The 22,154-nt window shown below is 35.9% G+C and overlaps 1 protein-coding gene across 26 annotated transcripts in view; it reads right to left on the bottom strand.

The window, feature by feature from the left end:
• The window catches only part of LPP (LIM domain containing preferred translocation partner in lipoma), a 605,586-nt gene that overhangs the window by 140,849 nt on the left and 442,583 nt on the right, over nucleotides 1-22,154 (bottom strand). For all 26 annotated transcript variants that reach the window (XM_039850683.1, XM_039850695.1, XM_039850680.1 and 23 more), the window contains one exon: nucleotides 12,843-12,969. In XM_039850683.1, the coding sequence (XP_039706617.1) occupies nucleotides 12,843-12,969 (127 nt within the window). The remainder of the gene's footprint in view (nucleotides 1-12,842; nucleotides 12,970-22,154) is intronic.

Below are 22,154 nucleotides of genomic sequence, written 5' to 3'. Positions count from 1 at the left end.
AATTTTTTTCTTCACAACTCAGATGAGAAAGTAGGTTATGATTCATCTTGCACAATCTGAGTCAAAATTCATTTTTGTCTCTTTTCAATTAGTTCTTCTGCATTCCACATTAAAAAGCAAGAGCAGTTTGCTCAGCAAATGAGAACATTGTGGTATATCTTTGTGTATTGCTTTCTCACACACAATGACTGAAAAACATTTTTTTGTATTATCTAATGAAATTCCAATAACAAGAGTACACAATAAGAAAACACAAAGTGCTAATTCAAATAGAGGCAAACACTAACATTAAAAATTCACAGTTGATTATTACACGCTAATCATAAATGGCATAAATCGAACCAGATGCTGCACTGGGAAGCAATACTAACATCTCTTAAAATTTTGAGCTGTTATGGTTTAGATTGTATTTTAACATCTTTTTATTTAAATTGATCCTCATAATAAGGTAATAAAGTACACAGGGATCATAACGATCTTTTTTCATAGCAGAAATAATTGAAATTCATGAAAGTTAAGAAGTTATATAAAATGTCTGGAAGTACAGGTAATTTAATCCAGAAAACCTAAACCTAACTTAATTTTGTTCCATTTACTAAAATGTCCTTAGATAAGCTAATTTCTCTAGGAAAATGATAACACTAACCTTAAAACTGCTGAAATGTTTTTACATGATGCATAACAATATATTCTAAAGCATATTGCAAATGTCAAATGTCGCCAATGTCAAACAAAGAAGAAATAGGATTTACACTTGGATTTCCTGACTCCAAGTCCAGTGCTTGTTTCACTATGCCATGTAACAAAAGATGAATTATTCATTTTTATGACAGTGCTGTATTATCTACATAGAAGAACAGTGTCACATTACTGGTTACTGATATTAATATCACTATGTATGCTAAGTACCATTAGTGAACAACATTATTGCTTATGCAGGAAAATCCTTAAACAGTGATGCTAGGGTATCCAACTGAGTACATAGTATTCCTTATATTCTGCATTCTTATTTTATTCTGATTAAAGCTACTTTAAATGCAGTGGATCCTCTCAAAAACCTTAAGAAATGAACAGCACTGAGCAAAGTATAAAATGGTCTAGGAAATATAATCCTTGAGTTTCTTTTTCAACTTTTCTGTGGAACTCTTGAAACAAGCAATGCCATAATTTTACTTAGGGCAGTTGTGTTCTATTACCTACATTTTAAATGTGTATAGAGGACAATATTTAAAAAGTATATAAGGTAAATAAATTAAGCGGCCAAAGGATCCCAATAGATGATGAAGTCTAATCTCCTAAACTGAGGAATGAGGCCCATGGAAAAGGGGCTGGATGAAGGTGGCATAGCAAGTCAGTGGGACAGGGTCAATCCAGAATCTGGCCTCTGAATGCTTGATGTCCAGCTCTTTATACCACTACACTGCCTCTCACAATTACATGAGGACTTTCAGTATAAATAACGCTTATTTTAGAAAACGACTCACTGGATAAGTAATCTTGAGGCCATCATTTCATTATGGTGTTCATCAATTTGTCTTCTTGCTGAACTGTACCCTCATTTCTCAATATTTTGAACATTATGGTTCAAGGGTCCATGGATGAGTATTTTCAAATTTAAATACGGTATTTAGTTTAGTGCCTTTTTTAAGAGAAAAAAAATAAGTACTTCAACCCATAAAATCAAGTTATAAATATTATTGACATGGATGAATATAAAATAGGTTCAAAAATTAATTGATTTAAATAAAAAAATGTTGGCAAATAATAGTATAGTATATATATCATTTTTACCATAGGTGGTAAAAATCATAAAGATGCCCTCCAATAACAGAAGAATGGGAACTTATTAAACCAGATTTCTAAGTGCCCTCTTTAACTTTGCCATGACCCTAAGGCTGAATGAGAGAGAAAGAGAGAGGCAGTGGAGGTTAATAAATGTTTCCCTTACATCCTGCCTACTGCACTACCTTCCCTTCCCTCAATGATTAAATCCTGCATAGTGTTTTTGTTTTTTCTTGTTGAATTTTAACAAATGATGCTCATTTCTAGATAGAAGTGGAGCCAGGTCCAGGACTCATACAAAGTTTCAATAGTGAACCAGATGAGGACAGAGATCAGAGCTGTTCAGCACTGTAGTGGATCTAGGAGAATTTAATGCAACATGACTGACATCAGAGTCACACTTAGGAAGAGGACTGGGATAAGGTCATTCATTTGGACCTGCTTCTGGGATTTCCCAGTTTATTGGCTTTGTATATTTTCAGCTTGTTTTTGTTTAAGAGCATTCAACTGTCTTTGCTGAAAACTCTAACCATAGATAGTACATTGCCAACCAGTCTCTACTCCCCAGATATAGTGTCAGTTCATGTGGACTTCTCTGGCATTTTATGTCGCACAGGTCAGCTGGTAATAGTGGCAAAAGCCCCTGAACCTAGTTGAAAAAAAAAATGTGTTTTCTATTGACAGTCATGAAATTTGTTTCTCATTAAAGCCCTTGGTGCTAGAAGATTTAACAAGTGCTTTCTCTCCTTGGCCATGATGCTACTTCATTTCTATTATCTTCCATAGTATACACAACGATTGGTGTATAGTAGGCACTCAATAAATATTTGTAGATGAATGAATCCATTCAATTAAAAGTACAACAGATGCCTACCAAGTAGAACTCCACAGATGTTCAAACAATGGCTTTGCTGACAGTCAATTAATTATGTCTTCTGACAATTCTAATGTCACTTCAAAGTCTGGAAGGAGATGATTATCTGAGTGTTTTAGAGAAATTTCTGGGGAAAGTGCTGGCGGGGGTGAAAAAGAGTAGTTAGGAGGGGGAAGAGAGCTGAATTCAGTTGTCTGTATTAATATGTTTGAGGTTAGAAAATGCATAGTTAGCATTTGTATGTTCAGGCGTCAATTCTTGCCAAGTCTCAGCACACAGCCATAGACAACCTATGAACTGAGACTGTTTTTTGCTATACACAGTGCGTGCCCTCACCAGCTCTTTCTCTTCCAGGATGTCAAACCTGCCTTTACAGTTTTAGGCAAAGGATGTTTGATTATAAAGTAGGAAATTCTTTTCTACTTTTCATTCTCTGATAAAGAGAATGGTGATCCCAATGTAACTGAATGAGTGAGTGTCTGTTTGTATTAAGACACCATGAGACACCAATCCTGAGTGGTGTTTCACATCCTTGAAGGGGCCTAGTGACCTTTCACAATTGGTTGCTATGGAAAACACACTTAAATATGGGGACAGAATGTTTCTTTCAATATGATGCTCTGCCCATTTGACCCAATTAGATTAGAACAGAAGAAAATTGAGGCGGTAAGGGATTGTACTAGGAACAAATGACTACAAAGAAACTGCGGAGTGGGGTAAAATTGGATCTAGAACTTAAAAAAAAAAAAATCTTAACTATGTAACCTATCTACTGACCAATTTTAATCCTTAATTTTTACAGAAAACACATGCAAAAGAGATCAAGTCCAACCGTGTCGATCTAATTTTGATTGAAGTTCAATGAATGTAGCAAGCATGTCTTTCTTACTCTATACATTCTCTAGCGCCTTTAAGTGATTAAACAAAAAAAAAAAGAAGGAAAGAAAGGCTGAGTTATAATTCAGTGCTCTTTCATTAAATAATTTGTGAATCTAGAAAATTCACTCATTTTCATCATCTCTAAAAATGAGGGGATTTTCCTTGGTAGTCTCTAGGACTACCTGCAGCTCTAACACTTTATCATTCCATAAGGTGTTAAATAAATGTTAAGTGACTGAAGCATTTCCCCGCTGTAGTTTTCTATATACCATGTCCCGCCACAGGGAATATGGAGTTTCTGCTCATAATTTTCATTTATAGGTTCATTAATTAAACAAATATCAAACATCTCCTATGAACCAGGCATTTTTTTAGGGCCGAATATGGGGACACAACAGTAAACTAAATAAAATTATTGCCTTTAATCAGACTTACATTCTAGCAGGAAAGATAGACAACAAATATTACTAGTAAATAATTTGGTGAGAATGAGAAAAAAAATATTGGGTATCTCTTCAGTTATTTTATATTTGAAAATCAAGGAACTCAGAACAGTACCTTACATAGGTCCTAAGAAGATAGTGACTTATTTTATTACATTTTAGGGCAAAGTATTTTTAACCCAGGTTTGAATAAGGTGTATCCAAGTCTAGATTCACCAAAATAGCAGGTCCTCACCTACTTTCTCACCTTTGTGAATAGCCCTGCCAGTCCTCTTCCTGCTAGCAGAGACTAATTCCTATTCTTCATTAGAGAGGGAATTTGGCTACAGAGTTCAAAACACTCCCAGCTATGTGACGTTGAATGAGTCATTTGGGCTTCAGTTTTCTGGAATGTAAAAGGTTGTTCTAGACAGTTTCTAAGATTAAATCCTCTTTATGATATTATAAATCTAGGTTTCCAAATCAATGCTTAAAAACACACTAGATAGCCAAATTAATTAAAAATTAACATGTGCTAAGATAGAACACATTAAAATGCTTAGGATTATTTATTTAGTGCTGCAAACATATATTGCCCTGAGTAAACATTTTACCAGAAATCATTACCACAAAAGAAAATATATCGAATATGTCTCATTAACTAGAAAACATTCTATTTCCATGACCCATAGATACCTTAAACAAAGAGCTGGGGAGACATGAAACCAAGATATCTATTTTTCCCCCAAAATCAATACAATCTTTTCTCTAAACCACTAATTTTCTTTTTTTTCTCTAGTGTGGTTTCAGGGTTTTTAATTAATTAGGTAATTTTTCTGTGAAAAAAGATCCTTAAGGTCTCAGGTTCCATCTGTACTAGAGGCAGTTGCCTACTACCTGGAGTCATTTGCCAGTTTGTGATTGACAGGATCACTCTGGAAAGCATTTTCTTAACATAAAATAATAAAAATAATGAAATATAAATTACTTAGCACCTCTCAGTTGAGACCCTCGAAGCATTTTTCAAAGCAATCACATTGTTTCTTGTACTGACAGAAAAGCTATAGCACAGAGCATGTTAACTGATCTGTCTTATCGTCTATGACCAATCCAACGTCATGGTGCTAAGAGAATGTGATGGGGTAGAAAGAGAACAGGATCTAGAGTCAGTAGGCCTGGCCCCCGGTGTAATTCTGCTGCTTAGGGAATCCATGTCTTTTGGGGTGGTAGTGGTGGCCCTGGAGGGTGGGAGTCCCTCAAATCTTCTATGTCTTCCTATACCAAATGCAAATAAACATACGGCCTGTTTTGCAGGGCTGCAAATGATATAACAGTATGAAAGTGATTTATAAAGCATTATAGAAATGTTAATTATAATCAGGTAATAACAATGATAATCTTGTGATAGAACTGGAAATTCAACGACAGAGACATTCAATGATTCCCAGGTAAGTTTAGATGCCTTAGTCACTGCATAGCACAGATGGGCAGTACATGAGATGCTTGAATATCTATCCCTACTTCTCCAACAAGGGGTTATTGGGCTTTGGTCTAGGTTTTTCTAAGAACTTGTTTCTGTCTGTTAAAAGAAGTTAATTCATTGTACTGAGTGGGACTTTGTCAGCATCCCCTCACTTGCCTTAGTTGCTAATTTTGGAAGCACAATTCATTCCTTTTCCACATGGCGGTCCTCCAATAGAAATCGGGGCTCCAGGTTTTCTTTTCTCCATACCTTCAACTGTACCTCGAATAGTGGTTTCCAGGTTCCTGAGCATCTTAGTCCATGTCCTCTATATATGCTTGCTTATCGAGTGGTCTTAATAGTTTAGAAAAGAAATGGACTTTCATCCCTGATGTTTGTGGCACTCTCCTTATATTCAGGAAACTTTGCTGGACTTCCATTTTGCTCTCAATTGAGAAGATACATAGTACCAAATATGGTGAGTTGGTTTAATCAATAAAGTAATCACAGCACATGCCCATCTCTGCCTGTCTCCTCTTAAGGCTTACCAGGTCCCTGCTGCCTCCTAACTTCCACTGTCCAGCTGTCCTTTGAGGCAGTAATCCTAATTTCCCTAGAACAAACTTCTGGATTCATGCAAATTTTCTCAGTATATCTCGCTAACAACACTCAGAGAGAAATAAAGAAAAAAATTCTTAGATAAATGACCAGTTCTGTGAAGAGAATTTACCTAGTGCTTCCTGAAGGCATAAGGATTCTTTAAATAGCTCACTAAACAATTTTAAGACTCCCACACTTCAGTTTTTTTTAAAGAAGAAATAAGACAACACCATGTAAACAATGTCAAGATAATTACAGCTTCGTGCTTAAAAATAAGCTCGTAGATATCTACAATCCATTCTCAGATATATTACAGTATCCATTTCCAGAGATACTGTATTCCAATAGTGATGTCTTCGGTCTTAGGTTCTACACAGCCAGAACACCATTAGTTTGGAGAGAATCATGCCATGGACACAGATATAGACATGTAGAATCCCTCACATACAAATACGCTCTTTCTCTTTCAAAATGTAAGAAAGTAAAGAAATAAGAGGCTCTTGGTGTACCAATCAACGTGGAAAACTCTTGGATAAATGCAGAGATATATCAAAGATATCTAGAGAAAAACTCAACTCTCCTTTACATTCCCCCCTTAAAAATGTCAAAAAATAAGCTCCAATGCTGGCAACTAGCTCTGTAAGCTTCTAATTTTCTAGCAATATCTGATACATTTCTCCCCAAATTCATTTTAATAGGTAACTTAAAAATTTTATGTTTCCGACATACTTTTCTAAGTTGCCCAGAGGAACAAGTTGCTCCACTGTGCAAGATCTTGAACTAAGGCATGCAACATTACTGCAAATGATTTGAGCTGAAGACCTGCTGCCTGGCTAACTGAATTAGGTGAGAATTTTCTCCAATCTCTACCCTTCTTATAGGTTTCCTTTCTTTCTCCTACAGGCTAGTGTTTCAAGACCCATTCAAGGACCTCATTGCCAATGGAAAGATACTTGTGAAACTGCTAGAGCACAAACTTAAGACCAAGTACATAGAAAATGTTCACAGCATGAGAGACTTTATCTTCCCTTCAAATATATGGACTTACCCAACTGTTGTATTATGGTTCATCCTTTGTGGCATTTATCTAATATTATAAATGCAAGGCACAATTTTTTAAAAGGAAGAGGGAGAGCATGGAAACATTAAAACTAGCACCTTTTCAGAAGAAATTATTTAAAAAAATACCCAGATGATACATAGTTAAAGGTTTCTGCTTGTAATATTTTATGAAGAGCTGACTTGAGAAAACAAGATGAGCTGTAGTTATCAGTGTTTTGCCTTCCCTTAAGATCAACAGCAGGGCTACAGTCAGCTAACATGGTTGATAGGGAGGTATTAGGCATGCTATCTTTCTTCATAAAGTATACTTCTGGGCCAGGGCCGAAAAGTCCATGCTTAGTGTCACATCAGTTAATTCAGGAGTTATACTGAGAGTTATACTGTCAGTGATATTGAAGTCCAGGCTACAACTTCAGGAGAAAAAGGATGACATGAGACAGGGATAGCCAACTATTGACAAGCTGCAGGAACAACACGTGCCTTTCTATAATGGTCATAAATTAGAATGGACTTAAGATCAGAAAAATAAGTCCAAATCCTGAAACTTATGAGCTATGTGACCATGACAACTCAGTGAGCCTCTCTGGTCTCTGTTACCTCAAGTAAAAAATGAAGACATCACCACTAGATCTGTCGGTCAGACCACAGCTGTGAATAGGCTTTTTAAACTTGTAGAGCTTTAGGTAAATGTCAGTTTTTATTATTACCACCATAATGGTTATCGTTGTAGCAATAAGACAAAGGGTATATGTCTTGTAGAGAATAAGAAAACATACACAAGAAAGGGAAAATTTAAAGATCTACTATAGTTATTAAAACAGTCAAGTTTAAAAGGAATAGAAATATGACTCTTTGTTTATACTGCTCAAGAGAGGGGTCTAAGATAGTTCATTTGTGACAGGCTTCAATACTTTTTTGGGAAAAAAGGGTATCATGTGTAGCTATGTAGTAACAGCATCTTTAGCTGTTTTAATCCAAAGTCATTCATGCCTCTCCACAATATCTATGTCTGTCTATCTGTATGTCTGTTTGTCTGTCTGTCTGTCTATTTATCTATCTATCTATCTATCTATCTATCTATCTATCAACTACTAGACTGTTTCAAAGTTAAGTTTCAGACATCAGAATACTTCATCCTAAAACTTCAACATGTTGCTCCTAAAAATAAGGATATTTTCCTATATAATCATAATATTATTACCATAGTCAAGAAATTAGCACTGATGTATTATCTAATATATAGTTCATATTCAAATTTCTCTAACCTTGACCCAAATTCTTTACATTTTTTTTTAATCCAGAAAACAATCGAGACTCATACCTGGCATTTGAATGGCATGATACTTTAATTCCTTTAATTTGGAATAGTATCTTCTAACATTTACTTTTTTGAAGAATTTAGGAAAATTGTCTTAAAAAAGGTCACATCATCTGGATTTGTCTATGTCTTAATGGTTAGATTCCAGTTAAATATTTTAACCAGACTATTACACAGGTATGTTGTATACTTCCTGCTATATCATATCAGCTGGCATATGTCAATTTGTCCCATTATTGGTAATGCTAAATTTCATCATTTGAATTAAGGTTTCCTCCAGACCTCTCCATTGTAAAGGTATCTTCATTGTACTTAAGTCATTTGTAAAATGATCTTTTGATATTCCTCCCAATACTTTTAAGCATACCATAATTACAGTTCTTTAATTATTCAAAAAAAAAAAAAGCTGTTAAAAGTGATGAGTAGTTCTATAAAGAAAACAAACAAAAAACTGAAAATATATTCATGAATCATTTCACTTAAGGAATGAAAAAAAAAGCAACATGACCACAGGGGAACCTACTCTGTTTATTTAGATTTTGTTCCCTTCCACTCCCTAGTGCGGCTTGTAACCTAGTAGGAGATTTTTGAAAGAAAGCACTTAATGATCTTCAGCAAATCAGCTGTAGTGTCAATAAAGTTCCATCGTTAAATTGGTAAATTGGTGGAAAAGGAGAGTAGGTGATGGGGTTGGGATGGTGCAAGAGAGTAAAGCTCTTTTAGGGTGGTGCTTGGCAATGTTATTTCCAACTCAGGATGGAACTAGGATAAAATTCTGTTAGAAAACAAGAGAAGGCTCTCATTCATCTCTCTTTTCAGGTCTTCCAATTACGAACACCCTGATATGTAACCCTTCTTCCCTCATCTCCAGGCAGATTTGTGGATTCTGTCTTCTACTCTCACATAGGCCTCCGGGAGACCCAGCACAGCATTGATATCTGCACTGATAGTTCTTACATGTCTGCCTCTCTCCTGTCTTGCTGTCCCCAACACTCAGCACAGGGGCAGGCATGGAGAATGTGCTCGGGGAATGTTTAATGTTTAGAGTGGAACAGTAAGTGATGATTCTGTTAACTCGTCCATTACTTCCTGCTTTTAACTAGCCAGTAAGAAGTGGAGCTGGCCTTCGAACCATGGCATTTTGGCTTTAGAGACCACATTCTTAACCACTATTGATGGAACAGTTCCCATAGCATTTGATCTCAAACTGCCAAAGCTCATTATGTAAGATAAAGTCACCAGCCTTTAGTCTGGCATTAAAAGTCTTCTCCACATGAGTCCCAACTTACTTTCCAACCTTACTTCCCAATATTTTTTCCTTCCCACATGGGTGCTTCACTCCAATGATTGCATTCACTATATGTTAAAATTTCCTCATTAGAAATGACATCACTTCTCTACTGTTTTCCTGCTTTCCAATCTCCATTAGGATAATTTTAAAGACTTAACTCAAAAGCTAACTACTCCATCAACATCTTTCCATTCTTGCCTTGGGATGTCCTCGCTCCTTTGTCTGAAATCTCATAGAACTTTGACTAAACTTTAAGTCATTTGTCACTTTCTGTTTTGTGTTATAATTAAACATCATAACTCTGTACACATATTCTATTAGACTATAAGCACCTTTAAAGGTAAAACCCATATTTGCCTGTCTCCAGCACCTAACAGAGTAGCCTGCAAATAATAGCCACTTGGTGGATGTTTTCCACATGAAGTAAATTTTATTTGAATAATCTCGGCTTCAACTCATATTCTGTTTATTCTATTTACTTAGAAGAGAATACCCTTTGCTTATTTTCCATCTGTTCAAAGCTGATTTTCTCCATAAAACCTTTCTAAATATCCAACCTAAACTTTTGGAAGTACCAGATTGTGGAGGTAGTGATACAAGTGTGTGTGTGTGTGTGTGTGTGTGTGCATGTGTGTGTGTGTGTGTGTGTATACAAACCCACCAAATCATACACATTAATTGTGTACAGTTTTTGTATACCTCAATAAAGCTTGAGACATAGCTTTTAGAAGAAAAAAAATGTATAGACTTGGAGTCTGAATTCTAGTTCATTCCTGCAATTTATTAGCTGTCTGTAACAAGTAGATTACTTGACATTTCCATACCTCAGTTTCCTAATTGGGAAAAAATAATAACATTTACTTTACATAGTTATATTTTTTTTCTGTAAGGATGAAATGAGTTAATTCCTATAAAGTACATAAAATAGTGCTACCATATTGTAAACACTTTATAGTTAATCATTATTCCATAGTCTTTGTTACGGTTTGTAATTCTTATCTGGCAATGATTATTAACCAATTAGTGACTTATGATCTATTTAGGTAGTAACTTAAACTGAAGTTAGGTATTACTAATGAAATTTTGATGGGCATAAGTTTTTTTTTAAATAAAGTATGGGCTAACTTTGATTATTGAGCATATTCTACATGCCAAGAACTTGGCTAAGTGCTTTCTATAAATATTTTATTCAATACTCATATTAACAGTATAAGCTAGCAATTATTTTCATTTTATAAATAAAGTTAAACAAAAACAAGGATTTAGAGAGAGTAAGTGATTCATTCAACTGTCTAAGCTAGTAAGTTGTAGAACTAGGACAATTCTTAAAGGTAAAGGTAATATTTAATTTATGTCTGTTTCCCAGAGTGCTTAATATATGTTCATTAAACAATTTTCTTTATTGCCATGTAATTTTTTTTGCTATAATATTTAAAACATATATACTTGGTATGTTAACTTTTCATTTTTAAGATACTTTAATACAGATAACTTATTGTTCACTTTTAACCTGCTTTTTCTGAATCTTAGACTCCAACATAAACCTTCGCCCACATCACTGACAAGAACATGATATACTTTTTGTATGTTTTAATATAACAGCAGACTTTTTTTTTTTACTATTATCCATGCACTTGTGCTAATCTCTATCCATTTACGTTTAGCTTTTACTTTGTCACATTTCTTTGGATTGATGCTGTTTCTATATGATCTTATCAGTGCTGAAATAAATTCTAGAAAACATTTGTTCTATACTTTTGATTTAATGAAGTGAGAAATGGGGCTCAGGCAGATGGGGAACATGCCAATATTGATTAACCAGCAAGGGGCAGAGGGACCAGAACCTGAATTCTTTATTCTCACTATTGTGCTCTTTTAGCTTAGCTACACTGCTTCCTGCATACAAATAAATGCCATGTTTGTAATATCCTAACCCAGTCCATCTATGGCATGGCTTTGAACCAGTGCCCTTAGTTTACCTGCCATAACATATTCCCAAATAAGAAGCAAGTGGGAACACATGAAAATAGAAAATATTTGAAAAAAAATTGCTGTGCAATTTTCTACCTCTGTGCCTTTGCTCCCAGTGCTCCCCAAATGTAATATCCTTTCTTTGTATGTCCTTAAAACAGCACTACTCAGAATGTGGTCCACAGATGGGTATCTGCATAAGAAATGTTTATCACCTTGTGATGAGAGAACAGAAATACAAAGCTAGTATATAGGAAATACTATAGCAATTTAATAGAGTAATGTATTCTTGTTAAATCTAATAATGGTAAAACTTGATCTTCCATTTTGTATTCTTTTTATTTAATTTCCCTAGTAATTAATTTTTACTATATTCTATAAAAATACTGGTCTCCAACAGATTATGGAGGAGTCTTCATAACAAAAAAAACTTGAGAGGTACTGCTTTAAAGGGTCTAGATTCAAGTGCCACTAATTCTTCTATAAAGCATTCCTGATGTTCCTTCCAGATTAATGAAGCTTTTTAAATTTTAAAACATTTGACCTAAGCAAGTCTATCTTATGTCTCTTATAACTTTTTACCTAGACTAGTAATTATTTGTATGTTTTTCTTATCTCTTCTGAATAATTACAACTTCCTTGAGGACAAGTTATATATCCATAACACATCACGATTAGCATATAATTCATAAATTCACGTTACGCTAATGGTCTGAATGGATTAACTGTTCATAATTATTCACAGGTCTGGAGAGGGAGAAGTTAAAAAAAAATACAAAGGGAACAATGTCTTTTCCTAAACTTGAATAGGGAAAGAATTGAAAGTTTAGACACTATCCAATTCTACATTTTGTATATTAATATTTAGGCCTGAACACACATAGAAGCCCCATTTTTGCCTAAAAATAAGCTAATAAATCATCAGTGATTAAGTTTAAATCAATTTGTGTCTCAAGAAACTCTGCAATGCCCCTGAGATTTTAATACAAGCTAAACAGATATCATACTTATGGCAGTCTCTCATAAAGCAATTTCCAGAACACTCAATTTTGTGCACATACCAACTCCAGTGCATCCAGACTCAAATCCTTTACCAGTAAAGCTGATCATACTCCTAATTACTAATTAAGGAAAACAGAACAGAATATTTACTTCAGAAGTCAGCTCTAGAGCCCACTCACCAAAGTACTCATCAGCAGGTGGATTTTCCATGTCATAAAGCATCTTCTTGGTCAGGTGCTCTAGCTCATCTTCAGGGCGGAATGAGGGGGTAACAGCTGGAAGCCCCTTTGAGCCTGTTTGTCCACCCTGCAAGGCAGAAAACAGTCCTTTAAATGCAATCTAGACATCAACAAAGGCAATCAGGTAGTGTGCATTGTGGAGGAAAAGGCATTGGACATGACTACTAGGACACTTGGGTTTAAGAATTGGGTTTATCAGTGTCTGACCATGGACAGAACACTTTATTCACTTGCCTTATCTACAGGAGTCACCTATCAGGCTTTAGAAATCCTTGTTTACAACAGTAGGACTCTACTTCATTCAGCAGTTGTAGGAGTCACTATATACCAGTTGCATATTTATTAAAAAAGATGAATAAATTGAGCCTCCCTCTAATGGAACTTACAGTCAAATGAGAAATAAAGGCATATTAATAATTAAAGATAAAGCAACTGTAGAAAGCGCAAAACCAGAGTACAAATGGGACCTCTTACATAGCTTGAGAGGAAGAATTCCAGAGAATAGGCAGTGACACAGAATAGGACTTTCTCAGCTAAAGAGGAAGAAACATACAGGCTGATTTTTCTCACATTCAGGTGGTATAAGGAGCTCATGGCAGTCGTGTATTTCTGGACCATGTATAACATTTGAGAAAGAGGATGTAACACATCTTATTGGATATAGGAGTCCAGAAAGTGAAGGGCCTTGTGTTCCAGTCAAGGAGGTTGAGTAATGTTTTTCCCACTAGCACTGCAACCAGCCAGATATCAAATGGAGAAAGTAAATCGGTAGAATTGACACTAGGTTGGCATTTAAATCAGTGGGTGAGGCAGAATTACAGCAATGTAAAGGAATCAAGTGCCAGGTGAGATCACTTAAGGTAACCAACCAAGAATCAAACTTAAGTAGAGAGAGAAAAAAAAAGGCCAGATGCCAGATGTAAATTGTAAAATAGCTTTGTGTTGTATAAATAAGAGGTAATTTATTATATTTTCCTTTGCCTATATTATAACTTTGACCATTTCCAATACCACACCCCAACATCTTCAATCAAAATGTTGAAAATAGAGACAGAGTTATAAAAAGCCGAGAAATTATGATGATGTCTACCATGGCTAATAGGCAGAGATAGACTGGGGAGGATCTTCCTTGACGTTTATGCATTCTTAAAATTGTTGACCAAGAGTTTCTGCTTTCATAAACAGTTTTATAAGAATTAGGTCAACAAAACTTGCATATTCATTTATCAGTTGTCTTCACTGTACCAAATGAGTTCTTGGAAGTGAAAACCTAATCAAGTACAAATCCCTGTACAAATATCTTACTACCAACATTTATTTTAATACCTCCAAGATGGATATTAGTTATTTTTGTGATGTCTAAGACATGGAATGACTGCTAAATATATGTAAAATTAACAAGTACCTATTTGGCCATTTCTCTGTAATTATCTTCTACTTTTAGGTTTTTAAAAATGTACGGAAAGTTGGAGTACAGATGTGCAGAAGATTGAAAGTCAAGAACTTTTCATGTTGGTCACTAACTTTACCCCTGGGATTTTATTTCACTGTTAAACAATTTGGATTGGAGATTCGAATCAGTGAACAAACTATGACATGTGACAAGTTACAGAGACAAAAACGTAGAGCTGCCTCTTGGGATCTGAAGAATCATTACCTCAATCTATTCGTTGTGAAATAAGGACATTAAAAATCAGGGCAGGGCTATCATAAACTCAGGACAAGAGCCCATCTTGGACTTACTCATTTATTCAATAACCATTAAACGTTAAACTTTAAATGTTAAACTCCTCTAAACTGCAAATAGTGCTTGCCCTATAGAGTTGCTGTAAGGGTTAAAGATGCTGTAAAATCATTTGTTTGTTCTTTTGCTTATTAGTTTATTCACTTATTCTTATAGTGTCTGTTTTGTGTACCTTTCGCAAGCATCAAAGAGGAACACAAAGACATATTATGCAGTCTTTGCCATTGACAGAATGAGTGTCTGGTGGGGGTGAGAAACATGCATAAATGATCAATTGTAAAAAAGCACTATATTGGGAAGAGTAAACGTAGATATGAATATTGGAGGAATGAATTGTTAATGCTATTAAACTTAAAATTGCACATATACTATCCTCTTCTAGGAAAATTTTGCAGAAATACTCATATAAGAACATAAAATTATATGACCAAGGCTGGCCACAGGAACTATATTTGAGAGAATGAAGAATAATGTAATTATCCATCCATTGCTAAGAGATCGCCTAAATAGACAATGATAGATATGTATAATAGAATATGAAAATAATATACTGTAAATCAGTATGTACGTGTATGAAAAGATGGCCTTGCCACTGGGTCCACATGAATGGATCCAGTAATAGAATATCTACATGATGGTCTCATTTTTATAAAATAAGTACAGTTTAATTATCTGAAGATCTATACATAGGAAAAAAAAAGCTTGAAAAGACATATGTTTAAGTGTTAAAAAGGATTATCTCTGGAGTTGGAATTCTGGGGGGCTCTCACTTTGTAAGTTCGTGTTTATTTTATAGTATGTAATTGCATTTTTGCAACATATGAAACATAATATTTTTAATGAGATCAATCAAATGAAACAGATATGCTGGATACTAATGAAACCCTGGGACAGGCTTCTAACCTGAATCAAGTGGGGACTCTGAGGAGCAAAAGGTCAGAGGCAAGAGGTAAGAGGCAGTTTGGCATGAGTGGAGAAAACTGTGAATGGTTTGGTGTTTAAGACCTGAAGCAGGAGAGAAAGAGTCAGCGATGCCATGCTGAGGTGCTTAAAGCTTCTGTAGGGGCTGGGGCTATGGTCCTGTGAGAACCCACTGACAACTCCAAAAATCCGATTAGCTAAACTCCCTTTTGGCAGAGAATGATATCCATAAAGATGCACATAAAATTTAGTTCAATTTCAGGAATTTCATAGGCCACTGGAGACATATTCAAAGACCCTCAAGAAGAAGCATCCAGGCAATAGAAACTGCAGTAGGAGTTCTCAGCAGGTAAGGGAGCTAGTCAGATTTAGAAGTTCTCTCTGCAGTGGAAGGTGGATGGGAGAGCTATGAGACCGTAATGAGATGGGGGGGTCAATCACAATATATTTCTGATATACTATGAGATAAGTGAAGGGATATACTATGTGGCAGTGGCATCGTTGGAGACAGAGATATAAGTACGATGCAAACTTGATGTCCTTAGGTGAAATGGGTTTGCTAATGTCACCTCAGTCTGTGTGAGAGTTAAAATGAGACAGCTTGCATCTCATGTTATACAGAGCTTAACGACTTTCAAACCATAGCAACAAAGGGACTCTCTGGATTCCCCAACCGGCCTGTGAGAGAGATTATCTCAGTTCAGATGAAGAAGGATGAGAACATGATATACATTTTGTTTTCCAGGCTTGCAATAATGAGAGAATTTGAGCCCCCAAATTGTGATGTCATTTGACTCCCAATTCTACGCATTTTTTTTTCCAACCAAGCATTGCTTCCCATAGAGAAATTGCTAGGAAAATATGAAATATTATCTGTAATAGCAACGGTGCTGGCTGTGTTAATTTAACTCAACAACTACTTAAAAAAACAAACAAACCTGCTTCTAGGCTTTTGGTGGATCCTCAAGGAATGAACATTTTATCATTGTTTAGGCCTTAATATCTGCTTCTCTTTTAACCTATATAAAAGCAGCAAGAAGTCTAAGTCTGTCTTTGATAAATCTAAGCCAGAAATTCAGATTCTACTCTAGCACTTATACTTCAAGTAAAGCTCTGATTTCAGAGTACTCACTTTCGTCAGTAATTCACAGATTTTAAGAAAAATATATCATTCATTTTATTCTTCAAAAACTCTTTCCTATTTGCTTGCGATACTGTTTCTGAAATAACACATTTGGAAAGACTCTTTTCTTTTAGATTCTAATCTCATAATGCTGATCTTGGATTCTGGTATTTCTTATGTGCAAAGATACCAAGAGACCATCTCTTCCAGTGTTTCTAAACCTTATTTTGCTACAGAATCCCTGCCACCTCTGACCACACACACACCTCAGTGTATAATACTTAACATTCATACATATTGTATTGGAATACATATTGGTAAAAACACAAGTTTTCAGTTGCCTTTTACACTGAAGAATATATAGCCCAGGATTTTCTTGAGATTCTAGTCTCATAAGTAGTAGTTTAGTACTTTTCTCACTGGGATGAAGAGACCCCTTTTAATTTCTCTCTCTCGGTAGTTTTTAGGACTTGACACATCCTAAAAAAAGTTAATAACTGTGTCATTAATTGTCTAGCATTGCAACCGGGTAATAGAACATAGCTGAAAATATGTGCGGGGGAGAGGGGTGAGCAGGAAGGAGATGGGTTGCATTATTTTGCTTTTCATTTCTTCAAAAGTATAAAGGTAAATCATATCAGCAGTATATTCATTGTGGCATCATAATAATTCCTCATATTTCTATGCCCCCTTTCAAGGTGTCCACCTTCACATACATGCAATCTCAACAGTCCCCTAAGACCTGTAGTCCTATTTTATGGGTGAAGGAATTGAGGCTCAGGGAGATAAGTGAGCAACCGCATGTGAAATACCACCCCTAAAATGTGGCAGAGCCCAGACTGAAACCCGTGTACTGAGTTGGGTGTGTTTCTGCTACACTGCAGTGCCTCTCAGGATTCCTATAGCCTCATCTCCATTTCCTTCTAGCTCTATTATTCTGTAATAAGTCGGACTTTTATCTACTGACTCTATTATCTAAGCAAAGATATTTGCAGAGTGGAGGTTTACTGCTAAATAGTGAAACAAAAGTGCTTCAAAACAAATATAAACAAAGCCTCTAGCCTCTTCTAAGAAAAAGACATTCTTATAAGTAGCGATATTAATCACTAATATGTGTGTTCTTTGAAATACCCGAAGGTCCTAGAAAGGGCAAAATACATGACCTGCAGATAAATTTTTGAGAAATAGATCTCAGAGGACTCCAAAATTCTCCTAACATACTTTTCTTAAGAAATTGCCAAGTGTCAAGCAGTATCATTTTAAAGTCGAATTATTCAGGATTCCCGGCTCTGACAATTCAGTTTCAGAAGAAAGAGACATGAAAATAGATAATTACAAAAATTGTATGAATTTGGTGTTCTAAGATGGGAGATGGCCTCTTAGTTTGATCTTGAAGGGTAAATTGATTTTACCAGATATTACCAAGAAAGGAAGGAGGATAGAGAGGAAAAGAAGGAGGGAGGGGACAGAAAAGAAAAAGAAGACAAGACATTTCAAGAACAGTATAAAAGAACATGTATAAAAGAACATGAATATTAGTGAAAATGTTAAAAAATGAGCCACAGAGCTAGGATGAAGCTAGAGAAATGGGCTGTGGTCAATGTGAGGACTTTGTTTTAGGCAATGGCGAATCATTAGGGAATTTGAAAATGAGGACCGACTTTATTAAAGTCATGCTTTTGATATATGCATCTTGGCAAACATCTCAAACACCAAGGTCAATGATGCCTTAGAAAAATGCAACCAGAGATCATGTTATTTCTGAGTAATTTAATGGCAAATATGCTTCAAAAGGATTCTGATATTTACTAAGTGAGGCAGAGACTGCTAACTGCTCACCAAAATCTGTTTCCTCATTTTCTGAGCACACAGCTAGACTACATTTTCCATTCTCTGTTGTAGTGAGATGTAACCATAGGAGGCACAAGAAGGAAGGTGCTTACCCTGCCTATTGACCAGGCTGACCTGTCTCAAACTGTCACACAGAAGGGAGACTGGAGACAAAGATCCTCCAAGGTTAATGGTTGAAAGTGATAGGGCAGTAGTTTATATTCTATTTATGTTTTTCTATATTTTGATTTTAGTACAATAAAGGTTTTTCTCAGATATTGAAAACATATAATAAAAAAATCCAGCAAGAAAAAACAAACAAAAAGGACATATAATATATATTTTTTACGGACACAAAAGTGTCAGGAATCAAAAAATGAACACTCAAGTATCTGTAAATGTTTCTTCTCTGCCATGATTCTCTTCATGCTAGGGGCCCAGCTGATCATCATTCCAGGGATGGCTTCATATGGATACTGCAACCAACTTTGGATCTAGGTCCCTGGTAAAAGTTAGGGGTGAGGCTGTGCAAAGATGAGTACTGTTTCTGCCAAGAAAGTACACGTGGGCAGAATCGTTGGTGAGCAAGAAAACCACCAGATCAAGAATAACACAAATAACAATATTCATCATATTTATGTAACACTTTATGGTATTCTTACACAGGAACCCATTAGTAGAGAAGATCCATTTATCTCTCTAATCTCAGCTCTGCCTTTAACTTGTCCCATAATTTTGATCGAATCATTTCTATTCCTTGAGCCTCAGTATCTTTATGTGTAAAATGAAGTTTTCAAAGATTCCTTTGATTCTACTCTATCATATTTTCATGCCCATAATATGCAGGGCACATATCATTATAGACAGTTATAGTGAAATCACAGATATTTACGGATACTTTATAGCCTATGAAAACAGACACAATGAGTAAGTGGAAACCTCATTATTACAGAGATTTCCACTTATAGGAGGACTTGAATCACTTGTCAGCATTCCCTGAAACAATGCAGAACTTCATTCAGCCTTCTGAATCTGAGTAAGCAGCCGGCAGGTCACAGGGTTTCTGCAGCCTACTGAACTTTCACTACACATGGGACATGAAATCAAGAATGTGCAAAGTTAACCACATTATCCTACCACCATTTCTCTTTGGGTGGAGGGAGAAGAATTCCACCATCCCATCTAAAGAGAAAAGGAAACATGGACTAAGGTGCAAACAGTGAACCACCACGACAACCGCCCCCCCGCCCCCCGCCAAGAAGAACACCTGCTACCTTGAATCTTTATTATCAACAATCTTACCATTTTAATACGTGTGGTAAGAATCCATTTAACAAAATGGCTACCCAATATATCTTGAGTTACTTTGATATTGACTTCAGCGTGGGTCATTTCTCCCATAAGTTACCTGCTGTTCATTTCCTAGTTACATAGTGCTAGATAACTTGAACTGACTGCGAATCTGAATCTCACCAGATAAACACCACCCAGACAGATAAAATACTGAGAAAAGGCAGCCAAGATATTCAGAGACATTACATGATAATGAATACTCTATCACTCTGGTACCAGAGCTGCTCATTTTTCTTGTCCATTTGTAATGATGTACAAGAGGTTCCTTCTCTCAGAGGGAAAATAACTTCAATTATGTGTTCTTGAAAAAAGAAACATGGAAATTATCTTCTTTCAAAAGGTAGAATTAGCCCCATTTTAGAGCTGAAAGCCTGCCAGAAAAAAAATATATTTCTGATATTTTAGTTCCTTTTTTCCCCCCTATTTAACTGTGTCAAGTTTGCAGTTTGCAATTTTCTTAGGCTGCCTCTACTTTCTGACTCTTACTGAATTACTCTACTCTACTCTCAATGTCTCACTGTTTAATGGAAGGAGCACCTTTTCAGACCAAGGGAGCAAAGTCTGCTGGACATCCTCTCTGCTTCACGTTAACAGCAGTGGGCCGTAGAGAAGGAAGGGGCAGGTGAACTGCCTATGAATAATTAGAAACCCATAAATGAACATTCCTCACAGCTTCATGTGTAGAAAAGTATGCTCTTATTTCTCCTATTCATAAGGTCCTTTTCTTGGAGAATGAATAGTAAGGACACAAAGAATGAAATTTTGACTTCAAAAGTTTGAGTCTAAGTTTCAATCCCACTCCAGTTAGTCTTCAACTTCCAAAAGCTTGATTTTCTTATAACCTCTTTTTCATTTTCTCTTTTTCATGCCATGCACTGATGCCTCTAAGTCACCTTTCCAATGCCAAATTTGGAATCATAGCTAAACAGTGATGATTCTGAATTACAGCATGGTGAAGTTCCTGGATGTTACTGAAGTCAAGAGAAAGTGCTGGGTGTGCATTAAGGGGTCTGTGGTGTTTGCACATTAGGATGTTATGATGACGGAGACTGAGCTGAGAAAAAAGGGTCTCTCTTCACCCCCACCATTCTCAGTTTCCATGTGTCAAGCCAGCCTCAAGAGTGCCGGGGCCTAAGCATGCTTGTTTCTAGGCATGATGTCTAGGGCACCATTTCAGGTCCTTCAGGGTTTGAGTCTTTATTAATCGATTTCCTCATCTATAAAATGGAGGATAATATCGAATTCATTAAAGAAGATTTGTAAAATATTAAATGTCAAATATATGAAAGTTATAATTACCAGAAAGGACAGCTTACAAACCGCAGACAAAGATGACTTTCTTCTTGGTAGTGGGATGTTTGCAAAGTAATAACATCTCTTTAGTATAACTCTCCACTTTCCTATTTGGTGATAAGGTACTTCAGTGTAGTGTATCTGAATTTCGCATTAATTGTTTTAACAAGATGTGTCATTATTCTGTGTTCTTTTAACTATAAGCCTTGGAATATATAATAATTGGTGACCGTGTGTTTTGCTGCCTGTCCAAATTGTTGACCCTCTACATCCTAACCTTTGGCATTCAAAAACAAATAGTAAAGTAGGGCTTGTATTTGGCTATTCAGACCAAAGCAGCCTCCCTTTGCTTTCCTGCCTAGATGAGCTTCAAGCAGAAAACCACAGATGCTCTCTCACCTGGTGTGCAAGAAATAAGAAAGGCGAATAGGAAGAACCCCAGAAACTCACGGTTCGGGAAAAGCTAGTTCAGAGATCTTTTGCCAACCTAGTTCAAAGTTCTCATTTCACTGCTCTTTCCTCTTTATTCTTGGGGGTAATAAGATTTCTCTCAATTTGCTCCTCTATTATATGCCACTTTACATCGTCCCTACACAAAACTAAAAGAAGCTATTTCCACAATACTGTAGCTAAAAACAATATGTGTTTTTCCTTCACTAATGGGCTTTATGCAGTCATACAGAAGTAATTGGATATAACCAAGGTGAGACAATTACAAGACATTATTTCCATTGGTAGGTTTCATCTCACTAAGAGTCAAGATATAAAAATTTGATAAATGGAACAAACTATTGTTGAAGGCTATGTTTTCAAACTAAACCTTGTCTTTCTGTGCCTCACTAGTGTCTGGCAGTAACATTCTTTGAGAACACATTTCATCATTATTTGGTTACCTGGAACAATGGAAAGGGCTAGTTGCTCCAACATTGAGAAGAAAGGTTTTATCACAAGGCACTGCTTTCTCTGCATTGTCCCATAGAAAAGCTAT

The sequence above is a fragment of the Pteropus medius genome, unplaced genomic scaffold (genome assembly GCF_902729225.1).
Source record: "Pteropus medius unplaced genomic scaffold, Ma_sr-lr_union100, whole genome shotgun sequence".
Lineage (NCBI taxonomy): Eukaryota > Metazoa > Chordata > Mammalia > Chiroptera > Pteropodidae > Pteropus > Pteropus medius.
This window is presented reverse-complemented; position numbering and strand designations above follow the sequence as displayed.